The sequence below is a fragment of the Stenella coeruleoalba genome (genome assembly GCF_951394435.1).
Source record: "Stenella coeruleoalba genome assembly, chromosome: 14".
Taxonomy (NCBI): Eukaryota; Metazoa; Chordata; class Mammalia; order Artiodactyla; family Delphinidae; genus Stenella; species Stenella coeruleoalba.
Genome location: NC_137160.1, coordinates 63,595,777 through 63,622,952, shown reverse-complemented (window position 1 = coordinate 63,622,952; position 27,176 = coordinate 63,595,777). Strand labels below are relative to the sequence as shown.

The following is a 27,176-nucleotide window of genomic DNA, read 5'->3' as shown; positions in this document are numbered from 1 at the left end:
ACAGCAGGAAGGGGATGGTGGGGCGGCCTGCGGAGGCCAATGCGAGGCCGGAACCCTCCGTCCGGGATCCCTGGCGCGGCGGACGATCGAGGCCGAGCCACGCGCACAGGGCATGCCGGGAGCCGCGCCGGGGAAGTGCGGGCCGGGAGGGGCTGCGGCCGGGGACCCGCGCGCGCTGGAGCGGGTACAGCGCGCCCGCACTTCGCGGGGAATGCTTCTCGAAAGACTAGGAGCTCGCTGCACAGACGGGCCCTCAGAGTCACTAGGACTCCAAAGCTCGCCCAGAAGTGAGGGCGCTCCGGAGTGCGCCACCGTCCGGAAGTGCGGCGCCGTCGGTGTAGGGCTCGCCGGGAAATGTAGTCCCTCGGGGGCGGCCCGGGGCGGTGGCCGCACGTCCCGCGGACCCGGTGGCCCATCGGGCGTGGACCCGGCATGGCGGGGCCGGGTGGCTCGGGCGGCCCGATCGGGACCGGGGCCCTGGCCGGTGGCGCGCGGTCCAAGGTGGCCCCGAGCGTGGACTTTGACCACAGCTGCTCGGACAGTGTCGAGTACCTGACGCTCAACTTCGGGCCCTTTGAGACAGTGCATCGTTGGCGGCGCCTCCCGCCTTGCGACGAGTTCGTGGGGGCCCGGTACGGCGGGGCGTGGGGGTCCTGGGGAGGGGGTGTCTGAGGAGGTCCCAGGCGGGGCGCTGGGGCGAGGCCGGGCCGCCGTGTCCCGGAGCGGGACCCGGTAATGGCGGGGCGGGGGGGTTGTCCACGGCAGGGGAGGGGCTTCCGAGGGAGTCCCGGAGCGGGGTGGCCCCGGGCAGGGTACTAGAGTTAAGTTGTGTTTGTGGGTCTCGAGCTGGGGCCCCAGGTGCTCGGTAGGGGGGTGGGAGTGTCAGGGGTCCCCACATGCAGAGTCCTTTGGGGGTACTGGTGGAATTCAGGAGTCTCCATCGATCTTGGCAGTTGAGAGGTGTTATCCGACTTCTGTGGGAGTCTCAGTGCCAAGTCTCATTCCTTGGGTGCCCCCAGGAGGGTCCTAGCCTGACCGCCACCCACCCCTCTCTTTCCAGGCGCAGCAAGCACACAGTGGTGGCCTATAAAGATGCCATCTATGTATTTGGTGGAGACAATGGGTGAGTCTGGATTGAGGAGGGAGAAGCACAGTGGTGGGGACTGGGTCTCTGCAGCTCCACTGCCATCTCTCCAGATATTAGCTAAGCACTCGGCCTCAGCTTCCAAATCAGTGAGGCTCCCTCAGCACTGCAGCACACTCAGGACATGGAAATATCCCTCTTGTTCTGAGTGAGTGGACACAGCCTTGAAAGAAACACATTTGCCATGGCTGCCACCCCTGCCAGGCACTTCTTCCCTGCGCCTCCCTCTGGGCCTCACCCACATGCTCACATGGCAGTTGAGAAGGTTTGGAGGATACAGATTTATTTCCTTCCCCCATTTTTCACTTTTGTAAGGGTTTTCCCACATTTTGCTGTACATTCCCAGCAAACAGCTTTTCCTGATAGCACATCTCCATCCCACGAACAGTTCCCAGTGGCTGGTTTCCTTTGGTGAAATAATGGCCGAGGTGAACCCTTGGTTTGTGCAGCCGCATCCTTCTCCTGGAGTGTTTTTCCCAGGAGCTGGACCACCCCAGAGGGAAAGAGCTGTCTTAGCGAGGGCGGGACCACATCAAGTGCAGGGTGCGGGCACAGCAGGCAGGCTTGTTCTGCACCAGGAGGCAGGGTCTGGTCTGGTCCGGTCTGGTCAGGGAAGCCTTCCTGGGGGGCTGATGACCTGAAAGATGAGTAGGAGTGAGCCAGGCAAAAGAGGAAGAGTGTCCCGAGCAGAGGGGTCAGTATGGGCAACCACCCAGCAGTAGGACAGTGTAGAACTGTGCTGCCCGGCATCCACTGGGCTTCTGTCCCTCATCCACCCCTTCATGTGCTCAGGAGAGGCTAGGGATGCCCACCAGGGCTCTGGAAGGTTGGGAGCCTGCTTGATGTGGGGCTGAAGTTGGGCTCCTGGACAGACAGGGCTCAGTTCAGGTTACAGCTTTGTGGTTTGGGGCAGGTGGCTTAAAGCCACCAACTGCACCCTGGTCTCCTCTGTAGAAGGGGGTGGGCCTCTGCCCTGCTTTTGCAGGGTGCTCCTGAGGGTCAGTGAGCATAGGGCTGTGAGAGGCTGAGGACAGAGGTGTCCCTGTGCTGAGGGTGTGGTGTTGGCACACAACTCATCCTGCCCTTGAGTCCTGTCCCTGCCTCTCAACCATAGGCTCTGGCTTGTAGCCCAGGCAGGGCTGGCCTCTGATTGGTGCTGCAGCCATGGTCCTGCAGGATTCCCTGGAGGAGCTGACCTGGGGCTGACAGAGTGGGCAAGCCCCCACGGGGACCTTCAGACTGGATAGAAGGGTCTCTTGGGCGTGGCCCCTGGCTTCCAGCCTGTCTTCCTCAGTCTCTCTTCCCATGTGCAGCCAGCTAGAGTGTGTTCCTTCTTGAGTCATAACCCTGGGATGGTTCCCTCTGAGTAAAAATGCAAGCCCTCCTGGCAGTTTGTGAGGCCCTGCCCGCGTCTGCACCCACAGCTCCCCTGCCTCTGTCTGTGCTGCACTGGGTGACACCTCTGCCTTGCGGTGTTCTGATTGCACCAAGCATCCTCCTGGTTAGCCCCTCTCGCTGGCTGTTCCCTGCTTCCCACCCTTCCTGCCCCTCCTCTAAATCTCCTGTGAGTGAGGCATTCCCCCACCCCTTGGACTAACCGGACCAGCCAGCAGCGCCCCCTCCCCTTCTGCACCTCTTACTGGCTCCATTGGCCCCCAGGCACACAGATGTTTCATTTCTGTCTCCTCAGCCAGGGCTGGACCTGTATTCCAGCACCCAGACAATTCAATAAATGTTTGTCACTTGAAGGAATAAAATGAGGAAGAGGCATCCGCCCACAGATGTTTACTGCAGCCTTAATGAGAATCCCCTGAACCAGAAAAGGCCTGGTGTCCAGCGCAGGGCAGCGGGTGGGGACATCCCCCTGGAGTGTTCTGTAGCAGGTGGAGTTTGAGTGACAACTGTGTAGTGAGAAGCAGAAACATTTTCTGTACAATGTGACACTAAGAAACAGGATAGGAATTTGTCTCATTCTAGTTGCAACTTTGTACAGGCTGGCTACAAAGGTGCTCATGTAGCTGGGGCGGGGGGTACAAATGAGAAAGGGGAGGGACTACAGTCATGCCTCTGCTTCCCAGCCCCAGCCCCCTGGCTCCGTGGCCTCAGGCAGGCCCTTTGGTCTCCCAGGCTGTTTCCTGGAGGCGGAGGCTAAATGAGGAGGCTGGGGTGCTGGGCTCCTGTTGGGTGGATGCCCTTCTCTCTGTTACTGATAAGGGCTGGTGGTAACGTGCGGGTCTTTTTTTTTTTAATTAATTTATTTTCGGATGCGTTGGGTCTTCGTTGCTGTGTGTGGATTTTCTCTAATTGTGGCTAGCGGGGGCTACTCTTCGTTGTGGTGCACGGGCTTCTCATTGTGGTGGCTTCTCTTGTTGTGGAACACGGACTCTAGGCGCACAGGCTCAGTAGTTGTGGTGCACGGGCTTAGTTGCTCCGCGGCATGTGGGATCTTCCTGGCCCAGGGCTCGAACCCGTGCCCCCTGCATTGGCAGGCGGATTCTTAACCACTGCACCACCAGGGACGCCCCAACGTGCGGGTCTTGTTAGGTGGTGGGATGGCCAGTGGATTTGCTTTCTGCTTTATTGTATCTTTTTTTTTAAAATTTATTTTTATTTTTGGCTGCGTTGGGTCTTGGTTGCTGTGCGCGGGCTTTTCTCTAGTTGCGGCGAGTGGAGGCTACTCTTCGGTGCAGTGCACGGGCTTCTTGTTGGGTGGCTTCTCTTGTTGCAGAGCACGGGCTTTAGGCGCACGGGCTTCAGTAGTTGTGGTAGTTGGGCTCAGTAGTTGTGGCTCGTAGGCTCTAGAGCGCAGGCTCAGTAGTTGTGGCACACGGGCTTAGTTGCTTCGCGGCATGTGGGATCTTCCCGGACCAGGGCTTGAACCCGTGTCCCCTGCGTTGGCAGGCGGATTCTTACCCACTGTGCCACCAGGGAAGCCCTGCTTTATTGTATCTTTAATGTAGTTATTACATTAGCTTTGCAATAAAGAGGTGGCAGGAAGAGAGAGAAGGCAAGGGACCTCCTCTGACATGTGAGCCAGCGTCTGCGTCGTATGGCGCAGCCTCGGAGAAGGGGTGCTGCAGCCCACAAGTGGGCGTGTGGGTGGGGATTCTGGAACAGGGGGTGAGGCGTGAGGAGCCTGGGATCATGCTTAAGTCCTGACCCCAGGCAGGCTGGTTCTGAACCAGCTGGGGAGCTTCCTTTGGGGTCACCTCTCTGGTCCCTCTGGCATCAGCTGGTTGCCTAGCCCTGGCTGAGTCCCCAAACAGCTGCCCCCACCCCCGGGCACAGTGTCCATCTCCCGGGTCCCTGGCTGTCTTTCAGGAAGACGATGCTCAACGACCTCCTTCGTTTCGACGTGAAGGACTGCTCCTGGTGCAGGTGGGTGTCCCCAGTTCCAGCCCTGTTTTTCTCTAGACACGGAGCACCACTGGGGCCTGACTGCCAGCCAGGTCCTGCTCATGGAGAGCTAGAGAAGCTTCGAGGAGGAGATGACAGCGCCCAGGACTGCTCTTAGTGATCCCCTCTATTTCCTGGCTTTCTTTTCTGGTCTGTAGCTGAGATTGGTTTTTCTGGATCCTGTTACTTAAGGGGATCTATTTGATCCAGCTGTGGGTCCTTCGATTCTGCCTCAGGAGAGCTCTTCAGTCACCAGGCCTGTCTCCTGGAGCCGACAGGGGGACCATGGGCTGATGGGGCGTTCCAGGATGGTCTCTGCTGCTGCAGGGTGCCGCCCAGGGGCTGGCAGCAGCGGCTCCCCTGCCCTCCCTGCCCTGTGGGGCCCATCCTCTGGCAGGAGACCCCACACAGGCAGTGGGCAGCCTGTAGGTCCTGGCTTCCCTTCCCAGCTGTGTGGCCTCGGGCATGACACCTGCCATCTCTGAGCACTGCACATTTGTGCCCATCTGCTCCAGTCCAGCCCCCACTGGGAGCAGCTCACAGCTGAGGAGAGAAAAAGATCCCAGGATTAGGAGGTGCTGGGCTTCCTCCTGAGCTATGCCAGCTCCTTGTGCAGGAGCCCCTCGGCACCAGGCTCAGCAGCAGCTCTGGGCGCTGCTCTCTGGGTTGGGGTCTCACTGCCCGGCTTCGACAGAGGAGGATGTCCACGCCCAGTACTCACAGTTGCTGAATGTGGCCCAACAGGTGGCATCACCCCTTGCCCAGACACCCGGGTGGTGCTGTATTGCTTTGGAAGTTTGTGTGTTATTTCTCTCACACTTGATTGTAAAATGTGTCCAAGAGTTACAGATTAATTTAAAAATCACTCTCAAGACTTTATAATTCTTTGTTAAAAATTGCTTAAGTATAAAACTCTGAAAAGGAGCAGCCCCAGGAAAGCAGTATAAACCGGTTTTTAATTCAATAAATAAGATGTGTGGACCACCCATGCTGCAGAATATGGTGCAGCTGTGGGGATGCAGGTGTGGATGGTTCCAGAGTAGCAAGGACATCTACCACATGATCCATTTAAAACAATTACTCAGACGCATAAATATGCTTGGGAAAGGTGGTGGGGAGGCATGCTCAAGGTGTGGATGGTGGTTTCTGGCAAAGGAATTATACATATGTTTCAGTGCTGTTTTTTGGGGTTTTCTTTATTGGCAATATTTTAAGGTTTCTATAACGAGACAGGTATTACCCTCAAAATACAAAAGCAAAAAGAAGTTTGGGGGTGAGGGGGGCTGCCCCCTGCCGACACCCACTGCCCCTTCTTTCCCACCAGGGCCTTCACCACTGGGACCCCTCCTGCTCCCCGCTACCACCACTCGGCCGTCGTCTATGGCAGCAGCATGTTCGTCTTTGGTGAGCGGCCCTCCTCCCATCAAGCCTCGACCATGTGCTGTGCTTGGCCAGCCTCTCTGTGTACTGTCCTCTGAGTTCCTGGGCTGGGTTGAGGCCCTCTCATGGGCCCCGTTTCCCTGACCGTCCTGATCTCCTGGGGGTGGAACTGTCTGCCTCTGTGGCCAGGCTGGTGTCCCCCAACCAGGGGCAGGACACAGGGTTCTGCTCCTCTGTCACCAGAGCCTCGAGCAGGGGCAGGCAGGCAGGAGGTGCCCCCGAGGGTCAGAGGGGTCCCAGAGTACATTTTAACTGAGGATAGATCCTGCCCCAACCCCCTGGGTTTGATGACTGAGTTGCTGCCTTTGGATGTGATGGCTTCTCACTCCCTTTACAGGGGGCTACACTGGGGACATTTATTCCAATTCTAACTTGAAGAATAAAAATGACCTCTTTGAGTACAAGTTTGCAACTGGCCAGTGGACGGAGTGGAAAATTGAAGGACGGTGAGAGACTTTGCTGAGACCTTTGGCGTTGTGCAGGCTGCCGTGCTGGGTCTCGGGGGGCAGCGGGCCTGGATCAGCTCTGTAGAATTACAGATGATGGGCGTTAACTGCCAGTCGCTCCTGTCTGCGCCTCCCCCGGCTCTTAGATACCCTCCTTCCAGAGGGTAGAAGGGACAAGTGTACTGTGGATGGCACTTCTCTGGCCCTGTTTTGCACGCACCCCCTTGATATTGGGTGGGAGCTGGGAAAGGGCTCTGTGCCCTTGAACATGTGAATCCTTGTCCAGCTGCCCCAGCCTCATGAGTTCAGCCTCTGCCACTGTCCCTTATTCCCAGTGGCCCAGCTGGAGTCCCCAGAGCTCCGGTCACCAGGTGTGGGCACGGCAGCCCCAGGGCCCAGCGGCGGCGGCACTCGTAGGCTGTGGCCCTGGCCTCATGGGGCCATGAGGCTCAGATCTGCACGGGGCAGCCTCCCTGCTCACCCCCTCCTCCTGCCCCAGGTTGCCAGTCGCTAGGTCAGCCCATGGCGCCACAGTGTACAGTGACAAGCTGTGGATCTTTGCCGGCTATGACGGCAACGCCAGGTAGGTGGCAGCCCGGAAGTGCACCAAGGCACAGAGCAGCCTTCCTGCGCTAGGGAGGGGGGATTCGAGCTGGGGGTTTCTCAGGAGGGTGGTTGTGTAGACAGGGCTGGGAGAACAGGAAGATGGGCAGGACGAGGGCCACTGAGTGGAGCCCCTGCCCAACCCTCACAGGGGACAGAAGTTCTGGCACCCCTGAAGCCCCCTGGGGCGACTGAGGGGGTGGCGAGCCCACCCATGTCTGTGCAGCTGGCCGAGGATGTGCTGGCTCCACAGCCCTGAGGCCATAGCTGGGTGTCATCAGAGCCAGGGGTCGGGTGGTGGCCCCTCGAATGGCTGGGGTGAGGATACTCGGGCCCACGGTGAGCAGTGACCTGAGTGAGCAGGAGGGTGGCAGCGGCAGGGCTCAGACCCGGCCCGCCTCCCCATGGAGGGCAACAGAGGGCCCTTTCCTCCTTGTTGTAGAACATTGGCTTTGCTGTATTTTTCTGATTACAAAAACAGCACACGATCATTCCCCAGGAATTCAGCGTTACCGAAGCCCCAAGTGCTGCAGGGTTAGTGGTGGCTTTTGTGAGGGCCTCTCCTGGCTCCAGGGGGCCCGGCCCAGCAGGGATTCAGTGCAGCCGAAGCCCCCACCCCGAGGCCGCTCCATAGTCCCCTGGTCAGAATCCCCCTTGGTGCGTTGTCTTCCTGGAGCCTTCCCTCCTGGCTGGGCCCAGGCCCACCCTGACTGCCAGCCCAGCTGTGGGGTCCCGACCCCTCTGTCCTAATGCAGGTTGAACGACATGTGGACCATCGGCCTCCAGGACCGGGATCTAACGTGCTGGGAGGAGGTGAGGGGCTGGGGCCGGGGAGGCCGCTTTGTTCCTGGCCTCGCCAGGCCCTCCTGACATCCGGCCCAGCCCTCTCACTGTCCCTGCGGTGGTTACCCAATGACTACGGGCTCCGAGCCTGTGACTGGTGCAGTTTGGGGCTGATCCACCCTTCTCTGAACACAGTGGGGGCGGCTACTGTCGGGGTCCTGGGCAGTGTGTCTAACCACTGCCCTGTCTCACCTGTAGTGAAGGCTTCAGCCCCAACTGTTCAAAACTGGGCCCATTCATATGGGGGCTTTAAGCTGTTCCACAAAAATGGACCCATGACCCCTCACTCACGGAAGGTTCAGGAGTGAATGTAGCCCTAGCTCAGCGGGTCGGCCCCGGACCAGGAGAAGGGCTCATGGCTTCCCCAACCACGCAGGTGGCCCAGAGCGGCGAGATCCCGCCCTCCTGCTGCAACTTCCCAGCAGCCGTCTGCAGGGACAGGATGTTTGTCTTCTCAGGCCAGAGCGGGGCCAAGATAACGAACAATCTCTTCCAGTTCGAGTTCAAGAACAAGACGTGAGTGCCCTGCTGGTGGGGCCCCCGTTAGCACACCACACCAGTGCCCGGGGCTGCCTGTGTGGGCTCCACACACAGCCAGCACCTTGGGAGCGGGGCCGTGAGGGCCCTTACGCAGCCTGGACCTGAGACCCCGCAGGCCCCTCGGGGGGTGGCTGCAGCCCAGCATCCTGGGGCCTAGGCGGCCTCCCTCCTTGTCTCAGTGTGAAGACAGCCAGCCACCCCTTCCAGCAGCTGCCTCCCCGGGCAGGTGCCACCCTCCTGCCCTGCCCCTGCTGCCTGCTCTATGTTGGGGGACGAGGGTGAGACAGGACCCCATGATGGGCTGCGAGGAGCCAGGCAGGGCTGGTGCCAGGATGAAATGGGGTGGGGGGCTCAGAGCCCAGGTGGAGGCTGCAGGGGAGCACGAACCCCCACCCCATCGCTGGTTCACATGCAGCGTGAACACACATCACAGGTGGACACGCATCCCCACCGAGCACCTGCTCCGGGGCTCTCCGCCGCCCCCGCAGCGGCGCTACGGGCACACCATGGTGGCCTTTGACCGCCACCTTTACGTGTTTGGGGGCGCAGCTGACAACACACTCCCCAACGAGCTGCACTGCTACGATGTGGACTTCCAGACCTGGGAGGTCATTCAGCCCAGCTCGGACAGTGAGGTGAGTGCTGCTGGTCCACAGATGGGCGGGCCCAGGGCCAGGGGCTCCAGACAGCCAGCAGGAGCAAGGCTGGGACACCTGGGGCCCTCAGTCCTGGACATTGCCCTGGCCCGACCCCGGCCTGGGCCCCTCTGGCCTGTTCTCCATCTTTCCACCTATGGGCTAACACTTCATGGCCCAGCATTGGCGCTGTGCTGGGGATGTTCTTCCGGGATGCATGCCTTGACCGCAGCCAGGCTCCCATCTCGGCCGTGCTGGGAGCACCCTCATCCTGTCACTTTCCCCCCACACTGTCCCCACAGCACCCATCCCCACCCCAGGCGGGGACAGCAGCGGTCTCTGGCCACCTGTCCGGCCCTTGCTGAGGGGCTGTGCACCTGCCCGTCTCCCCCAGGTCAGTGGAGCCGAAATGCCCGAGCGAGCATCTGCTTCCGAGGAGGCACCTGCCCTGGGCTCCGAGGAGCGGGGCGGCTGCAAGAAGTCCCGGGATGTGTTTGGCCTGGACTTTGGCAGCACCACCACCAGGCAGCCCACCCTGCCAGCCTCAGAGGTGAGGGCCGGCACCCTCATGCCCACCCCTCACGCCCTGAAGCTGGTCCTGTGCTGAAGAGGCCAAGGCTCAGGGCTTACACAGCACGTGAGGTGAGGCCGGGAGCCCATGGCCTGCTGGACGGGCTACATGGGTGCAGCACATGACACCCAGCACCCTCTGCCACCTGGTGGGGCCACAGGGCCTGTCCAGTCTGTGGGCCCACACAGGCCCCGCCTCCCCCCGCCTCCCCGCATGGTTGTGCGGGGGGGTTGGGGGTCCTGCCCTGTGGCCCCTCCTTCCAGGCCACCGGTGCCCTCCTTGCTTAGAGCCTGGCCGCGGCCAGGCCTCAGCCAGCTCTGCTTCTGGAGACCCCGCCCTGTCCCTTCCCCTCCAGCTGCCCAGCGGAAGGCTCTTCCACGCGGCTGCCGTGATCTCCGACGCCATGTACATCTTCGGGGGCACCGTGGACAACAATATCCGCAGCGGGGAGATGTACAGGTTCCAGGTGGGGCAGCCCGCGCTGCCGGCCTGAGGCGGAAACTGGAAACCGAGCCCCTGGGGGGCGGGGCTTTGCGGGGGCGGGGCTTGTCTGGCGCCAGAGCCGAGGCTGTACCTGGTGGGCCGGCAACCCCTCTGACGGGTCGGGCGGTTGGGCCCGGGTACTCTGGAACCTGAGTGCGGGAGGGGCCGGGTGGACCCCCGCAGAGCCTGTGGGGGGCTGGCTGGGCGGACCTGTCCAGCAGCGTGGTCTCTGCCTGCAGTTCTCCTGTTACCCCAAGTGCACGCTGCACGAGGACTATGGGCGGCTGTGGGAGAGCCGCCAGTTCTGCGACGTGGAGTTTGTGCTGGGTGAGGTGGGTTGCCCTTCTGTGCCCGCTGGCGGCCCCCGCCCCCAGGGTGAGTGTCCCCCGCCCTCCACCAAGGTGTCCCTCTTCCGGCAGAAGGAAGAATGCGTTCAGGGCCACGTGGCCATCGTCACGGCACGCAGCCGCTGGCTCCGCAGGAAGATCGTGCAGGCGCGGGAGCGGCTGACCCAGGTGAGGGCCGCCCGCCGCCTGGGCAGAGGCTTCCGTGGGGTGTTCTTGAGCGCCCCTTCCTCTGCCCACAGAAGCTGGAGGAGGAGGCGGCCCCGGCACTCAGGGAGGGCCGCGCTGGGGCCGCGGGTGGGGCCCGGCCACCCCTGCTGCGTGTGGCTATCCGCGAGGCCGAGGCACGGCCCTTCGAGGTGCTCATGCAGTTCCTCTACACAGACAAGATCAAGTACCCGCGGAAAGGTCGGCCTGCGCCGCGGGCGGGAGGGAACGGGATGGGGTGTGGCCACCCTGGCAGGGGGTGGCCGGGGTCTCCGAGGCTTCACCCCACCTGTGGCTGAGCCACCTCGTTGCGGAGGGAGCCCGGGCACCCCCCCCCCCAACGCCCCGCCAGAGGCTCAGGGGTTCTTGGGCACAGGCCACGTGGAGGACGTGCTGCTCATCATGGACGTGTACAAGCTGGCACTGGGCTTCCAGCTGTGCCGCCTAGAGCAATTGTGTCGTCAGTACATCGAGGCCTCCGTGGACCTGCAGAACGTGCTGGTCGTGTGTGAGAGCGCTGCCCGGCTGCAACTGGGCCAGCTCAAGGTGCGGGGTGGGGTCCGTGGCAGCCTGTGCCCCCTCCCCACCTGCTGTGGTAGGTCCGGCGAGGCCTGACCCAGTGGCCTGCGGCCTATCTGTCCAGGAGCACTGCCTGAACTTCGTGGTGAAGGAGTCCCACTTCAACCAGGTGATCATGATGAAGGAGTTCGAGCGCCTCTCATCTCCTCTGATCGTGGAGATTGTGCGGCGGAAGCAGCAGCCGCCTCCCCGCGCCCCCTCGGACCAGCCCGTGGACATCGGTAGGGACCCACCTGGTCCCCGAGAGTGGTGGACAGGGCACAGCCACCTTGGGCACAGGGTCCTACCGCAGGTGGCTCAGGCTCGGGCAAGGCAGAGACCTGCTCAGCGGGCTGGGTGCCAGGGTGACATCTCCCAGGACCATTCCTGGGAGAACATGGGCCCTGTCCAGCGAGTGCTGCCCTGACTGGGACGCCAGGCATGAGGGTCTGCAGCGAGCAACGAGCTGAGGGTCCCACGATTAGTTGCCCAGCTTCTCTTCTAGGTGGGCCCACATCTGGGCCTGGTGAGGGGTGGGCACAGCCCTCAGACGCTTGGTGCCTCCCTGTCCCATCCCCACCCAGCCAGGAAGGGACCTCACAGACTCCACCCTCTGGCCCTGGGGCCTGTGCTGCCTCGGCCATGGGCTCCAGGTGACACAGCTGAGGGGGCGCCAGCACTGGGGCAGGAGAGAGCTCAGGGGGCCGAGTCTGGGAGAAGGTCAGACTCGGGGGGGACAGAGCCTCAAGGGCCAGAGTAAGGCCTCTGATCTGGGGGTTTCGTTCAGGGGGGCAACACGGGCAGATGCACAGGAGGTGGTGCCCTGGGGTCCTGCATCCTGAGTCAGAAGCCGCCCTCTGGCTCAGGCCCCCTCTACACCCCCAGGCACGTCTCTGATCCAGGACATGAAGGCATACCTGGAGGGGGCGGGCGCGGAGTTCTGTGACATCACGCTGCTGCTGGATGGGCACCCGCGGCCAGCCCACAAGGCCATTCTGGCAGCCCGCTCCAGGTAGGTGGGGTGTGTCTCGCGGGCGGATGGGTGGGTGGGCAGCTGGGCACTGGCTGACTTGCTAAGGGCCTGCCCACCGTCTGCAGCTACTTTGAGGCCATGTTCCGGTCCTTCATGCCCGAGGACGGCCAGGTGAACATCTCCATTGGGGAGATGGTGCCCAGCAGGCAGGCCTTCGAGTCCATGCTGCGCTACATCTACTACGGCGAGGTCAACATGCCGCCCGAGGACTCGCTGCATCCTCACCTCTGGGGCTCCCGGGTCATTCCCAGGACAGCTTTGGGCCCTGCTGGCTTGGCCTGGCCAAGCGATTTCCTGAGGACTTCTTAGTGTCCAGTCTCTTCCGGGTTCTCTGGAACAGTCGGTTGGCTGGCTCAGAGAGGTTTGCAGTCAGGAGAGACGGGTGGGTTCAGAGGAAGGGGTCATGGCTCCGTGTGGGGTGATTCCTGGCCAGGTCATGTCTGTGGGGGTCTGAACATGGGAGGTCAGGATGCCCTTCAGGGCTCTGTGAGGCCGTGGATGTTTCAGCAGATGGGCATGTGGGTACTTTCCTGGGGAGAGGAACCTGTGGTTTTCTTTGGATCCTGAATGGAGCTTTGGACACCTGAGTGGTTCAAAGCCCATGTAGAGGCTCTGCCTGGATGGGAGCCCGGCTGTTGTGGTGGGTGGGCCCCCCTTGACCTGAGCAAGAGGCAGCAGCCCTGGTTCAGGGCTTCTCCGTCCCTGGTGGCTCCCCAGGGGGAAGAGGGCAGCTGGGTGGGAGGAAGGCTTTCTTGGCCCACAGCTCCTTAACCAGCCCTCAGCTACCTGTTCGCGGCGCCCTACTACTACGGCTTTTACAACAACCGGCTGCAAGCGTACTGCAAGCAGAACCTGGAGATGAACGTGACGGTGCAGAACGTGCTGCAGGTAGCTGCCCTGGCCCTGGGCCTCTGTGCCTGCGCGGTGTATGGGGCAGGGGCAGTGCCTCAGGGAACCTGCCGTTCCAGATTCTGGAGGCAGCAGACAAGACGCAGGCGCTGGACATGAAGCGGCACTGCCTCCACATCATCGTGCACCAGTTCACCAAGGTCAGGGCCCTCCCACCCAGTGCGCTGCCTGCCCCGTCTGCAGGACATACTCCCCTTGGCGGTGGCCTGGGCCAGGTGGGAGGGGCCCTGGCCGCCTTGTGCAGCAGTGGGTTCTGGGGATAACCGGGCAGAGCTGTCCACCCACTGGCTGATCCTTACCCCGTACTCGTTGGTCAAGTCCCCAGAAGACTCCTCGGCCACCTGGCCCTGGCAAGAACACGGCTCCATCCTTTTGGCCTTTGGTTGCCTCCGCAGGTCTCCAAGCTGCCCACACTGCGCTCGCTGAGCCAGCAGCTACTGCTGGACATCATTGACTCCCTGGCCTCCCACATCTCAGACAAGCAGTGCGCAGAGCTGGGTGCCGACATATGAGGGCCCACATGGTGCTGCCCGCCCTGCCTCGCCCACTGCAAAGACTGTGCTGGCCACGTTCGGGCCTGCGGCCGAGGGGTCGTGTGCCCAGGGCCTCCGAAGGGAGCTGAGTGGGGGACTCCAAATGCCTCATCTCACTGCTGAGGACACAGGTCCCACAGGAAGCAGACGGTGAAGCGGGATCCTGGCTGGCACCCTCTCCCAGGGTGGAGGTGTGGGTGGGAAGCCAGGGCTTAGTGGTGAGGACACTGCAGGAGGAGGCAGGGGCCTGGCCAGGGCCCAGTGAGGGAGATGAGCCCACCAGGGAGCTGGCTTTGGGCCCCCTACACAGCAGGGACCCAGCATGGCTTGTGCATCCAGCCACTGGGTCATGTTGCCAAGACCCCTCAATGTGGGGGCCGCACAGCACCCCCAGACCCTCATCAAGGTTGGTGTAAGGGTTTCCTCCTGCCACCCAGAACTTGGGTAGATGGAGTCCAACTCCAGGTGAATTTTGAGGTGTGAAGGGCCCTAAGGTCAGCTCCCAGCCTGCAGGGTCAGCCACTGCGGACTGGGCCAGACATCCAGAGGGGCTGTGGGATCCCACCCACCTGTGTGTGCGTGGGGGCCCTGGGCTGCTCCAGAGAGAAGTCAGAGATGCCCCAGGCCCGCATCTGTTCCTAAGTATTTATTGTCATAGGCTTGCCTCCATTAAAGCCACAGCAGTCCTACCTGCACCCAAACCTCACTGCGCAGTCCCCACCGGTGGCTCCAGCCCTCCATCCTCCTGGAGCTGAAGCTGGGCCATGTGGCCCGATGGCTCAGGATAAGCCAGTCTTGCCTGGTTCTGTTCATGCCAGCAGCTCTCCACCCCCACCCAGGGTGCCCCAGTCACATAGTGGGAGGGCTGGTGGGAGGAATGCAGGCCAGCCTCTGGCCCCTCCCCACCTGAGGGGAGCCCTGGGGGCCCGGAGCTGGCTCTCCTGGCTCCTGGGCTGCCCTGTAGGCTCCTGCCTGCACTGAGAAACTGAGGACAGGCCACTGAGTCCTTCCCTGTCCCGACAGAAGGTGCCAAGTCCACCCCAGTGGGGAAGGCACCATTCTGCTCCTCTTCTGGGAACAAGAACCCTTCTGCCCTGGTTGCCAGGAAGCCACTCTGGGGGAAACACAGCCTCTCTCTTCTGAGCCTTAGAGCTTGTTTCCTGCCTCTAGTTGTGCCCCACGTAAACGCAGCATCTGCCACTCCTCAGGCCTTGCTGAGAAGCCCCAGGTGGACATTCTTAGGCAAGGGGTGCTCACCTGTAGGCCCAGCAAGCTAGGAAATGGCCTGTGCAAGGTGCACCTCGGCCGGCCCGCAGGCTTGGGAACCACCTGTGACCTTGCCCTCTGTGTCTGCCTCCTGTAATGGCCATTTGACTGTGCGTAACGTGAATAAACGAAGTTTCACTCCAAGGGCCCCAAAAAGCAAACCACACAACACAGTGTGGCCTTTTCCAGGACTAGAAAGGATTCAGCGGTGCTCTTGGGGCTGCTGTGGCTGAGGCCCAGCAGGGAGGTCAAGTGTGTGGTTAAGTGCCTCACACACGGAGCTGCTGATCACAGATGCAGGGAGGCCTGCCACGTTCCAGGTGAACTGAAGGAAAATGAGGACAGAGGTGACACCAGGACTGCTGCCCAAGTGCCTGGCCCTCTGCTCCCCACACGCCTCATCCCAGACCTCTGGGGATCAGAATGGTCACTGTGGGGCCCTCACTACTTGCCAAGCATAGCAACCTCAGGTCAGTAATTGCCTTTCTTGTCCGTTTTTCAGATGGGACAGGCCTGGTGGTGAGTGGGGGGCTGACCAGCAGCTGGAGCTCATGCCAGGTCTGACTGCTGGGCAGATTGGATCTGGGGACGGAAGCCTGTTGTTTCCCTGAAAAAGAACTGAGCCTGGCCTGGGTTTCATGGGTGTCTTCAGAGACCAGCTGGCTAAGTCAAGGCTGTTTCAGGTACCAAGGAAAGGGTGCCCAGTATTGCCCCCGAACCTCTACTCACACGATCCCTCAGAGAGCCCTGTACAGTACACGGACACAGAGCTATATAGTGAGGGCTTTCTGCTCTCCACAGCCAAGGGCTTGGACTACAGGGCCTGAGCCCTTCGGGTGCTACAGCCAATCTGGGGAAACGGGCCTGGTACCCAGGGGAAGGGCCCCAGCCCCCAGCTGAGCCAGAGAGCAGCGCTTCTTTCTAGAATCCACTTTATTATGGCATCTGGCAGGGCTGGTGGACGCAGCTCAGATCAGATCCTCTCAAGGTGGATACTGAGGGAGAAAGAGGCTGAGGCCCTGCCGGGCGGCCCTCACTCAGGCCATGCTGCTGCTCAGCTGCATGGCAAAGTCCTGCACGTGCTCCTTCAGAGTCTGGCGGGCATCGGCCTGTGCCCGCTTTTCCCGTGCCCGCTCCTGCTGCAGCTTGGTCAGCCGCAGCCGCAGCCGCTGCTCCCGCCGCTTGCAGGCCTGCAGCTGGCGCTGGGCCTTGTCCAGGGCATCGAGTGCAGCCTCAGCCCGCCGCTTCCAGAGCAGGGCACTGCCCACCTGGTAGCTGTGCTCATTCTGGATGTAGGCTCCAGCGGGCGGAGGGAGGCGCAGCATGTAGGCTGAGGGTGAGATGGGCCTCGGCTCCAGCGGAGACGGCTGTCGCTCTGGCTCCCGCTCAGGTGAAGGCTGGGTGCTGCAGCCTGCTTCATCTGCCTGGGCACCCAGGGGCCCCAGGAGGTCTGAGAAGGGGCTGCTGAGGCCAGGCTCCAGCCTCCCGGTGGGGGAGGCAGGCAAGGCGGCAGGTGCTGAGGCCTCTTCCACAGGAAAGCAGGTGATGTCAGCAGGTGGAGGTGGGCAAAATGGAGTTGTGGGCCCTCGGCCCTCAGAGCAGCTGGGGGGAAGAGAGAGAGACTGACAGGCCAGGCTCAGGGCTCGCCGACCCCATTTTACCAGGTCATCTAACCCCCATCCCTGAACCCACTCCACGGGCTCAGAACCCGGTCCAGCAAGGCTGCTGTCAGGCACCCTAAAGCCCAGTCCCTCAGACCTGGGGTGCAGTGGGGCACCTCCCCCTCCGCTGCAGCACGTACCGCTTCCTGCATCGCCGGAGCCGGCTGACGTCAGGGGGGCTAGGGGGGTAACTGTGCCCCTTGGTCTTGGTTGTTCGACGCAACTTGGAAAAAGACTCAAATATCGTCGGAACTGCTCCCTCCTTCAGCCTGTGATACCCACTGCGAGGGAGAGCGGTCTGGATGAGGTGGAACAAATCCCTGCCGCCCCAGCCGACCCGCAGGGCATGGAGCCAGCAGGCCCTCCAGCACTCCAGCAAGCTGCTGGGTTAGCTCTGTGGGAGGTGGGCGGCACCCTGCCAACAATGAGTCTGGGGAATGCCAAGTTAAGGCCCCCACCAATCTCTTCCGTGCAAAACTCCTCAGAGTTAAAGAGTGTGGACAGGCTCCACCAGAACAGGGTAGCCCAGCCAAAAGAACTGATTCCGTTTGTGCACTTGTAGGGAGGGCTGGGGTTGCAGGGAGTGCGCTCTGGCACAGTGATCCCTAGGGGGGTGGGTCTCACTGCCCAGGTCTGTCGGGAGAGGAAGCTGAGGTTCCCAGCTGGAGAAACCAGGGCTGCTGCTCCGGGGACCTCCCCACCGGCCGGCTGCCACCCCACTGCCCAGGCCCTGCCCACTGCCAGCTGCCAGGAGGCTCACCTGATTCCCACCAGTTCAAAGCAGTTCTCCTCGAAGTGCTTGGAGCAGAAGTAGATGTACTCGGACGCCGGGTCCCACAGGCCCTGGCCGCTGGGGTCCAGCCGCTGGCAGTTGGCCAGCCACAAGCCCCGCCTTGGATTGTCCTTCTTGGGGAGCCTGCGGGGCCACAAGCCCGTGAGCCCGACGGGAAAGGCCGGCCCCGCTCATGCCGCCCCCAGACCTCGCGCTGACACTGCCTGCGCACAGACAAGGAAGCTGAGGCCTCCAGAAGAAAAGAGACTCGCTGAACATCATCACGTAGGTGAGACTCGAAGCAGCTGGCCCGGGCAGGCGGACCGCCCCTCCTCCCCCACCCAGCCTCCCACTCAAGCCCCGCCCCGACCACAGAAGCGCGTGCGCAGTGGCTCCGCGAGGAGGCAGGACGGGCGCATGCGTAGGGGACCCTCCGCGCGCCGGCGCGCACGCGCGCTAACCTGTGGAAAGAGATGCCGCGGTTGCGCGTCTCGCGCGTGTCCCGTGTGCAGCAGCCGGCGGCGGAGCAGTGACGCGGCATCTGGGGAAGAGGCGGGAGCTCGGTCGCGGGCGGCCGTCGGGGCCCGGAGGGGCTTCGCGCCCCAGGCTGCCACCCCGCTGCAAGCGGCCCCCGAGTGGCGGGTCTTCCCCGGCTCGATCTCGCCCGAACCCCGTCCCAGCCTGTTCTCCAGACTCCCGCTTGCGGCACTCACGGTCGCGCCATTGCTGCGCCGCCGAAGTATCGCGAGGTTTGGCTCGCGGCGGAAGTCAATACCATAGAAACGCGGAAGTGCGCGGCGTTCGCCGAGAGGCGGGTCCCGGAAACTGCAGAGCGAGCCCGGGGAGTGGTCGCGGGGATCTCCCACGCCGCCCGGGTCGGGAAACGCCTACGACGGGAACGAACCCGGCGGTGCTGGCGCGCACGCTTCCTGCGGGAGAGGTTCCTCTTCTGGGCCGGGCGGGAGGTTCCGGGACAGTTCCTCCGGGGGTGGGGCGCGGGAGTGGGTTCGTGCGGGGCGGGGCAAACGCGGCTGGCCCGCGACTCCGACGACGAGAACCAGCCCACTTCCGGCCCCCGAGGAGCGCCTTGGCCGGAGCGAAGGACTCCAGTTGTTTAGGCGGAGAGCGCTTCCCGGTTCTCCGCCCCTCACTCTGAAGCCTTTTTCGGGGGGTAACGCGGCAGTTGACTGCTCTGTGTAGCGAGACACACGTACGGACCTGCTGCATCTTTTCTGTTCGGGAGGAACATAGTTTCCCTAGAAATTCACTTGGAAAAGGAAAGTATCTGGCGTGGGAATTTGCTCGAAGTGCAGCACAGGGCAGACTATGCTCAATACAGAAACTTTAATAGGTAAACACATCTGTAATGTGACAGTCGGGGGACAGGGGGCCTATAGCCGCGCCCTCGCATTCAGTACTCTTCCCCTTCCTCGGCCTCTGCTTCCACCGAGTCCACGCCCACCTCTTCGTAATCTTTCTCCAGCGCTGCCAGGTCCTCCCGGGCCTCCGAGAACTCGCCCTCCTCCATGCCCTCCCCCACGTACCAGTGCACAAAGGCGCGCTTGGCGTACATGAGGTCGAACTTGTGGTCCAGGCGGGCCCAGGCCTCGGCGACGGCCGTGGTGTTGCTCAGCATGCACACGGCCCGCTGCACCTTGGCCAGGTCTCCCCCTGGGACCACCGTGGGGGGCTGGTAGTTGATGCCCACCTGCCAGAGAAGGGGAACATGGTGAAGTTTATTTATTTATTTAATTTATTTATTTTTCATGGTGAAGTTTATACTTCACCTCAGAAATTGTAGGTAGGTTGTTTTTTGTGGAGTTTTTTGCGGTACGCGGGCCTCTCACTGCTGTGGCCTCTCCCGTTGCGGAGCACAGGCTCCGGACGCGCAGGCTCAGCGGCCATGGCTCACGGGCCCAGCCGCTCCGCGGCATGTGGGATCTTCCCGGACCGGGGCACGAACCCGTGTCCCCTGCATCGGCAGGCGGACTCTCAACCACTGCGCCACCAGGGAAGCCCTGTAGGTTATTTTTAAAAACGGGGGCCGTGGACCCAGTTTAAATTATGCCCTGTAGGAATTGGTACTTTGTTTTGTACCAATATATGCCAACATCTAATATCCGTTGACTTCATATTTTCACTTTGTGAAGCGCCATCTGAAATGGCAAAACTGGAAACAAATGTCCTTTGTGGAAACTAGTTAAATTATCATACACTCCCTACAGTAGAACACTGTATGATCATAGAAAAGAATGAGAAATCTGTCCCGGCATATAAATATGTCCAAGGTATACTTGGTAAAAAGAAAAGCAACTTTAATTCGATTTATGCTTAAAAATACCTGTAGAGTATTAAACACCAGCTAGAGTCTTTGACAGCTCAGGGAATACCATGCTGGAGGAGGACAAACAACGGGGAGAGGGCTGATGCTGTGACCCCCTCCCTGCCCTAGTGAGCAGCTAGCAGTCAGCAGCAGCTGGACACAGCCAGTCTCCAGAAGAGCTGGGATGAGCAGGGGGAAGGGCACAGGGGGTTCTGACTTGATAGAGGGGTGCTCTCACACAGCGCTAAGGTCAGGCCAGCCAGCCCCTCCAAGTGGGAGTGCTGCCAGCTTCCGTTTCTCTTTGGCATGAGTGGAGTCTGTCACCTACCTTTAAAGAATGTTCTTTGCCCATGTCGCTGGCCCCTTTCTGTCAACGTCACCCGTATAACAAGAGGTGTAATGTGAATATGCACAGACTATCTCTTGAGGGACAAAGCTCTGGAAGGGGAAGAGGACTTCAGCTTTTCAGCCTTCTAAGTCATTTTAATATTTTGCCACATACACACATTTATAATGAAAAAACTAAACATAAACATGGGAAAGACTCCTTGACAATAGTGCACCCCTGAGGAAATGGTTATTAAAGAACGTATGGTGAAATCACACTCAGACTGACAAAAAGGAACTTAGAGCAATGAGAATTCAACGTGCTCCATCTGAGGGAGAACTATCCTCTGTGGGGACAGAAGCTGTGACTTCCTGTACCTCCCCACAAGACCGGCCTCCCCACTGGCTCACAGAGACTCAGCCAGGAGGGAAAGCCTGGGCAGAGGGCACATCACCCCCCCAAAGTGCCACCCAGCTGCGGCTGCCTTGGATGTCCTTGCCTTCCGAAGGTCATGGTGAGGTGACTGAAAGGAGAAGTCAAGAATGGAAGGTTTCAACCCCCACCTATAACCTCTGAGGTCTGCAAACCTCTTATGGAAGGTGTAATGAATATTTCCAGATTGGTGAAACCTGTTATAGACTTTACTCTTCTGTGAGTCACTTTGCATCTGTCGGTCTTACACCCTCGGAGATGGTCAGTGCCAGGGTGTCTTGAAGTGGGGCTGACAGAGGCCAGGTGGGTGCAACAACTTGTCTGTCGTCAGAGGCAAGCTCTGGACTTTCCAAATGGCAATAGGATGACACACATATTGCTTCTACTTCTCTTCATTTTCAATCTGCAATGACCCTGGAAGGTGCAACTCCCCAAAACACCTCAGGAACTCATCAGGGCTCACGAGTGCGGGATCTAGCACTTTTTCTAATGTGGAAGATCAATTGTGAACAAGGACGTTTAATGAAGAAGAGGGGGCAGAGTTAAGGATCCCAGGCGTGGCGAGGCACTTAGCCTGGTGATCACAATAGGTCTAACATGTTACTTGGCTTCCAGATACAGGTTGCTTTTCTCTGGGTAGACGTTTCATCGTGACACTAAACACGGTTGAAGGAGCCACCTAATTATCAGTGTGATTTTGTGTGCGAGGCAGTGTTCCGAGTCTGGTTTGGAGTAACAGCAGTGAACCACCCTTGGCCCCACAGAAAACACTGCATAATGAATTTAAAATTCTGTCTACAAAAACATAAATGTTACCTAAAATGCAGCGACAACTGGTGACTGAAGTAATGTGAAATCTAAAAACCATGATTTCTAATACAAAATGATACCATAGACCCTGACAGGCTTCTTGAGCAAGAGTGGGAAAATGTGGAGGACAGACATGCTGCAGTCAGACGTCCCTGAAAGCTCCCTCCATTGCTCGCTGCCCCGAGGCTGTTAGATACTAAAAGCTGTTTCAGCCTCAGTCTCTAAACTGTAAGGTAGTAGTAGTAGTAGCCCATGAGTGTTACAGGTTGGTTGTAAGAAATAAGGGTACATAAAGTCCTTGCTAAAGATCAAGGCACCTAGCAAATTAATTACTAAACTTGTTCTCCCTGCAGTGCAGCTGCCCTGGAACAGGGTACCCTCCACAAAGGGGCAGCACCCCGTCCCAGGATCTGCCGCAGGCGGAAGATAAACACGCGCTACCGCCCAGCCTACCTTGAACCCAGTCGGGCACCAGTCCACAAACTGGATGGTGCGCTTGGTCTTGATGGTGGCGATGGCCGCATTGACGTCTTTGGGGACCACGTCCCCCCTGTACAGCATGCAGCAGGCCATGTACTTGCCGTGGCGAGGGTCACACTTGACCATCTGGTTGGCCGGCTCGAAGCAGGCGTTGGTGATCTCGGCCACGGACAGCTGCTCATGGTAGGCCTTCTCGGCCGAGATGACTGGGGCGTACGTGGCCAGGGGGAAGTGGATGCGGGGGTAGGGCACCAGGTTGGTCTGGAACTCCGTCAGGTCCACGTTGAGGGCGCCGTCGAAGCGCAGGGAGGCCGTGATGGAGGACACGATCTGCCCGATCAGACGGTTAAGGTTGGTGTACGTGGGCCGCTCGATGTCCAGGTTGCGCCGGCAGATGTCATAGATGGCCTCGTTGTCCACCATGAAGGCACAGTCCGAGTGCTCCAGGGTCGTGTGCGTGGTCAGGATGGAGTTGTAGGGCTCCACCACAGCTGTAGACACCTGGGGGGCCGGGTAGATGGCGAACTCCAGCTTGGACTTCTTGCCGTAGTCCACCGAGAGCCGCTCCATGAGCAGAGACGCAAAGCCCGAGCCGGTGCCGCCCCCGAAGCTGTGGAAGATGAGGAAGCCCTGCAGGCCCGTGCACAGGTCCGCCTGCGGGAGAGCAGAGGCCGTGAGGCCACGCCCGCATGAGCCGTGCCACCACCCCCACGGGCCCCCACAGGCCCCGGTCACGGCACACTCTTCCTCTGCAGGTTCACTATACGGGTTCAACCCATCCACAGGGAACACGCATCACACTTAGCAGTTACAGACGTGGACGCACTGCGGCCACACCGGAAAGGAAGACCCTGCACTCATGGTTCTGCTGGGTTTTGCCAAAGTGATGTCCCGGGGAGATCCCGGGCCTCCCCTCCTGTCCAGGAGGCCTTCCCAGGGCCCTTCTCACCAGTTTGCGGATCCGGTCCAGGACCAGATCGACGATCTCCTTGCCGATGGTGTAATGGCCTCTGGCGTAGTTATTGGCCGCGTCCTCCTTCCCGGTGATCAGCTGCTCCGGGTGGAAGAGCTGCCTGTAGGTCCCCGTGCGCACTTCATCTGCAGAGAGGACAGCGTGCCCGAGACTCTAAGGACGGTCGCTGACTCACCGGGATGGCCAGGTCCGGGGAAACCTTCACTTCTACAGGCACGTGCTGTGCCTTGCAGGCCAGCAGCGTCAGCGTCTCACAGAAAAGGTCTCCGTGTGATACACATGCCTCGTCTGCTGTTTGTGGCTCCGGGAAGGTCCAGTCAACCCGAGGAACAAATGCCAGTGTGGCCAGTTCCCAAAGGCGAGGGAATGCTCACACCGCACAGGCGGTTCTGCGCGTGCATGTTTTGTTCACACCCACAGCTACACCCGGGGTGTTGCTGAAATGGCCCTGACATACTAGACATCAGCGTGACTTTTGCCGGGCGCCCTCTGTGGCCTGGGTCTCACGGGCTCCAAGGTGACATTCTGTTCTCTCCTGGGTGGCCGCCACTGAAAGGTGCTCTCTCCTGGCAGCTCCCCTTGGAAACTACCTCGGGCTTCTGATCTGGAGGAACCCAGCAAAGGTTCTGTGCTTCCCCTTCTAAGTCTAAGGGTACCTACCGACCACGGTGGGCTCCAGGTCCACGAACACGGCTCTGGGCACATGCTTGCCAGCCCCAGTCTCACTGAAGAACGTGTTGAACGAGTCATCCCCACCGCCGATGGTTTTGTCGCTTGGCATCTGGCCGTCGGGCTGAATTCCATGTTCAAGGCAGTAGAGCTCCCAGCAGGCATTGCCGATCTGGACCCCCGCCTGCCCCACGTGGATAGAGATGCACTCACGCTGGGAACCAGAATATACATGTGAGGCCCCTTGTCTTGAAGGCAGCCATTACTGTGTGGCAGGCAAAATATAATTAAATGTTTGTATGTGCTTCAGAGTGTCTGGGGCTTTCTCATTCCCTATTTTCTTTTCCAGGAGGCTTATGTGACCCTTTTATCCCTGTGAAAACTGGCTTGCCCTGAACCACTCTAGCTGATAGTGAATGCCAGAATTAGCCCCAGAACCTAAGTGTTTGCTACTATACAAAAATTCTGTTATTTAAAATTTTGCAAGCCGTATGTCAATAATAAACTCCATGTTATGGCTAGTCACAGTAATTCTCTGAAGAATATAGCAGTTTTTATTGTGTTCTGACCAAATGATAAGGTTAAGTGGTAATTGAGTTGGGAAAGGAAAAGTGGACTGGGACAGAGGCCACCATGGCCCAAGCATGGGTGGTCACTGTGTGTGTTTCATCTGCCCCTCTAAGTCTAGCCTCTGTTCTCTGTCCAGCTCTGTGCTCAAGGAGGCTGACCCATGTGGACTGTGCCCCCTGGCTTTTGGTTGCTTTAGCCAATGTCAGGCACCAGCAAGAGCTGGAGGTTAGAGGAAGGTGTGGTCGGGGTGCTTGACCCTGGCTCCCTCCCTGCCGGGCTGCCTTGGGTCGCTTGAGTTCCTGTACAAGGGCACAGAGTGTCAGCAGTCAGCGCTTGTCATAAACCTACCCTCTGAGCTTCTCATAAGCACTCCATCCCCTCACCTCTTCCAGCCTAGGAGTTAATGGCTCCCAGATGGCACAAGTGCTGGGATATTGCACTGTCCTTTGGTGGTTTCCTTAAACCCTGCGCGTATCTTTATAAATAGTAGCTTCTTAAAGATTGTCCTGTGAGTATCTGTTTTGAATGTACCGTTTCTTTCCTGCCGGGAATTTAACTCTAGTCCCTAATCACATGTCTGATTTTAGACACATCATCCTTACAAATACACAGAGGTGATCACATGAAATTTGAGGTGTGCCACCCACACTAAATTCTGACTTACATACAGTCCTCAGAACTTGAAGTCCTGTTTTCTATTATACAAGCACCAAATCTCAGAGCAGGAGAGACCAGTTTGATGCAGCAATCCCCGAACATCATCCCAGAGGGAAGCATTCGGTTTGGGAAAGATCTCCAATGACAACGAAATCACTCCCCCAGAGGAGGACTCCATCGGCACCCCGGAAGTCCTTTGAAATCCACCCAACCGCACCATTTTCTGGGTTTTTTTTTTTTTTTTTCCGTACGCGGGCCTCTCATTGCCGTGGCCTCTCCCGTTGCGGAGCACAGGCTCCAGACGCGCAGCCCCAGCGGCCACGGCCCACGGGCCCAGCCGCCCCGCTGCATGCGGGATCCTCCCGGACCGGGGCACAAACCTGCGTCCCCTGCATCGGCAGGCGGACTCTCAACCACTGCGCCAACAGGGAAGCCCAACCGCACCATTTTCAAATGCACACTATTCGCTTTGAATCCAGATCCACTGTATTTCACAGGATGCCTGTTGTGTCCTTCTACTCTCTCAGCCCCAGTGTGATCAGAGCCAGCTCTGTGATCCGAAGAAATACCCCGATGTCTTCATTTACAAAATGCGGCTGGGGAGCTCCGTGGTTTGTAAGGCCACGTCCATCTGACTGTCTAACAGTGAAAGGAATTGCAGTGCTCGGGGATGTCATTCCTCGCTGTCAACAGAAAGCGAGCGCACTGCCGACCTTGCCTGGATTGCTGAAGTTTGTTTATATTTCTGTACTCGGCTCTATTTCCCCTCTGAAAGTTCCTCCAGACCAAGTCCTGTGTCCCCTTCTCAGCAGATGACCTCCTTCCCCAGCACGGCCCCCCGCCACCCCCGGAGGCCGGCCCTGCCCGCTGTGCCCACTGTCCATGCACCGGGCAGCCCGACCACTGCAGCCTGGACTGCCCGCCTCCCCTAAGCCCAGAGACAACGTGCCGAGGCGAGCTGACTGCCGCGGCTCTCGGACTCGGACGTTGTTACTCGTGGGAACTGTGGCTCCACGGCCGAGAACGCCGCCTTCGCAGTTTCTCCTTTTCAGCCTCTGCTCTGGCCGCGCGATCGGGGAGCGGACGCCCACACGAGGCTCTTCGGGCATCCTTTCAGACCCGGCCCCCACCCATCTGCCCGGGACACGGCCTCCAGGCCTCCCGCCCGCCCGGCTGTACCATGGTGAGCACCACCACCGCACTCCGATCTCAACAGCTGCAGCCGCCCAACTGCTGCTGCCGCGCCGCGCGCTCCTAGGACGCGCGCCGCCAACGCCCATTGGTCTGGAGCACCATGGGGCGGGCCAAGGTCTGGAATCCCGCTCCCTATTGGTTAGGACGCGACTCCCAGAGTGTGGCGCGTTCTGATTGGGCGTGGATTTGGCGGGAAGGCTGCGGGGACGCCGAAGGATGAGCGCAGGTGGGTGTTCCCGCGAGATCTTGGCCTTCAGGTGGGAGTGGTGTTCGGTTTCCTGTTCTGTCTACGCCAGCTAGGCGGCTTCGAGGAGGCCTGACTGTGTCTACGCAGCCGAACCTGGCTGTTGTCCGCTGGTGGGGGGGGGGGGCCGCCGCTGGGGGGGCCGCCGCAGGGAGCCCGCAGGGCGGGGCGGGGAGGGGAGGGAGGTGCCGGGCTGGGCAGCGCTCGGTGTCCTATCTTGAGGGCGCGGGCAGTCGCGTAACGACAGGCTGGAGTAAGGCAGAGTCTTCCGGGGAAGCAGGAGAGGGTCCCGCCGCCTCTGGTCCGGTCCCGCCGCCCCCGTGCTCAAACCGCGAGATTGTCTCACCGCTCTGGAGGCCTGAGGGTCGCTGTCCGGAGCGGCCCCGCGTGGGGCGGGGAGAACAGGCTTCAGGGGCGCTTATCCCGCGGTATCGGGGGCCTTTACCTTCAGTCACCTCCCGGCTCCGAACACAGTCTCAGGGCGTTAGGGCCTCGTCCTGGGGATGGGGGTGCCCTCCTTCAGGCCGTAGCGCGCGCAGCTGACTTGTAGCTTGTGCCACCCGCCATTTCTTAAGTACAATTAATTTTTCTGATTGTTAAAGTAACACACATTTATAGAGTAGGTAGTGTGGAACATGCAGAAAAACAGAAAGGAAATAAAATCTATAAAGCCACAACCTAGAGACAAACATTGTTAATACCAGGGTTGTTTTGTTTATTTTTCCTGCTAGTATATACATGTATACATTTGTTATCCATACAACTTGGGCCAAACAACATGATTTTATGTATTTATTTATTTACTAATAGCTTTCCTGAGACATAATCCACATATCAGACATCACCCATTTAAAGTGGTACACAATTCAATGGTTTTTTTGTATATTCACAGAGTCGTGCAACCACCACCGCTATCAGTTTTAGAACATTTTTATCCCCCAAAGAAACCCATACCCTTTAGCTGTCAGTCCCCAGTTCCTCCCCTCTCCCAGCCCTAGGCAACCTATCATTTTCTTTCTGTCTCTGTATATTTGTCTATTCTGGACGTTTCATATGAATGAAGTACAGTATATGGTCTTTTATGATTAACTTCTTTCACTTAGGGTAATGTT

The 27,176-nt window shown here is 59.7% G+C and overlaps 3 protein-coding genes across 9 annotated transcripts in view; 1 reads left to right on the top strand and 2 right to left on the bottom strand.

Moving 5' to 3' along the window:
• The first annotated feature begins 1 nt into the window (after position 1).
• LZTR1 (leucine zipper like post translational regulator 1) lies at positions 2-13,686 on the top strand. 2 transcript variants are annotated; one of them, XM_079942171.1, is made up of 21 exons: positions 2-632; positions 1,061-1,123; positions 4,466-4,522; positions 5,865-5,944; positions 6,318-6,426; positions 6,926-7,009; positions 7,785-7,842; positions 8,249-8,388; positions 8,846-9,047; positions 9,442-9,597; positions 9,974-10,084; positions 10,341-10,433; positions 10,521-10,616; positions 10,688-10,853; positions 11,029-11,198; positions 11,296-11,452; positions 12,096-12,222; positions 12,309-12,458; positions 13,026-13,131; positions 13,212-13,292; positions 13,548-13,686. In XM_079942171.1, exons 1-21 carry the CDS (start codon positions 433-435, stop codon positions 13,662-13,664), a joined length of 2,523 nt encoding a protein of 840 aa, XP_079798297.1. In that variant the 5' UTR covers positions 2-432; the 3' UTR covers positions 13,665-13,686. The 2 variants fall into 2 exon arrangements, with proteins under 2 accessions (XP_079798297.1, XP_079798296.1); XM_079942170.1 differs by having other exon boundaries at positions 8,828-9,047.
• Positions 13,687-15,987: 2,301 nt separating this feature from the next.
• THAP7 (THAP domain containing 7) overlaps positions 15,988-27,176 on the bottom strand; it is a 191,148-nt gene continuing 179,959 nt past the window's right edge. The window contains exons 1-5 of one of the 4 annotated variants that reach the window (XM_079942181.1): positions 18,098-18,207; positions 17,846-17,925; positions 17,373-17,528; positions 16,753-16,893; positions 15,988-16,553 (exon numbers count right to left, since the gene is read on the bottom strand). In XM_079942181.1, the coding sequence (XP_079798307.1) occupies positions 15,989-16,553; positions 16,753-16,893; positions 17,373-17,528; positions 17,846-17,925 (942 nt within the window). In that variant the 5' untranslated portion in view covers positions 18,098-18,207 and the 3' untranslated portion in view covers position 15,988. Of the gene's footprint in view, positions 16,554-16,752; positions 16,894-17,372; positions 17,529-17,845; positions 17,926-18,097; positions 18,208-27,176 lie in introns of those variants that run through there. The other 3 variants (XM_079942180.1, XM_079942182.1, XM_079942183.1) reach the window with 3 other exon arrangements.
• On the bottom strand, positions 18,429-24,001 carry LOC307196820 (tubulin alpha-3 chain-like). 3 transcript variants are annotated; one of them, XM_079942177.1, is made up of 4 exons: positions 23,391-24,001; positions 22,707-22,855; positions 21,731-22,411; positions 18,429-19,092 (listed from the first exon to the last, which is right to left on the bottom strand). In XM_079942177.1, exons 1-4 carry the CDS (start codon positions 23,509-23,511, stop codon positions 18,796-18,798), a joined length of 1,248 nt encoding a protein of 415 aa, XP_079798303.1. In that variant the 5' UTR covers positions 23,512-24,001; the 3' UTR covers positions 18,429-18,795. The 3 variants fall into 3 exon arrangements, with proteins under 3 accessions (XP_079798303.1, XP_079798304.1, XP_079798305.1); XM_079942178.1 differs by having other exon boundaries at positions 18,789-19,092; positions 21,731-22,258; XM_079942179.1 differs by lacking the exon at positions 23,391-24,001 and having other exon boundaries at positions 18,789-19,092; positions 21,731-22,367; positions 22,707-22,746.

Coding starts and splice junctions, on each gene's coding strand:
- LZTR1 (XM_079942170.1), top strand. CDS start 433: ATGGCGGGGCCGGGTGGCTCGGGCGGCCCGATCGGGACCGGGGCCCTG. Junction 1,124..4,465: donor GTATTTGGTGGAGACAATGG/GTGAGTCTGGAT, acceptor GCTGTCTTTCAG/GAAGACGATGCTCAACGACC. Junction 13,293..13,547: donor TCGTGCACCAGTTCACCAAG/GTCAGGGCCCTC, acceptor TTGCCTCCGCAG/GTCTCCAAGCTGCCCACACT.
- LOC307196820 (XM_079942177.1), bottom strand. CDS start 23,511: ATGCCAAGCGACAAAACCATCGGCGGTGGGGATGACTCGTTCAACACG. Junction 22,856..23,390: donor CCTGGAGCCCACCGTGGTCG/GTAGGTACCCTT, acceptor TCCTCTCTGCAG/ATGAAGTGCGCACGGGGACC. Junction 19,093..21,730: donor GGTGCCCGACTGGGTTCAAG/GTAGGCTGGGCG, acceptor CTTCTCTGGCAG/GTGGGCATCAACTACCAGCC.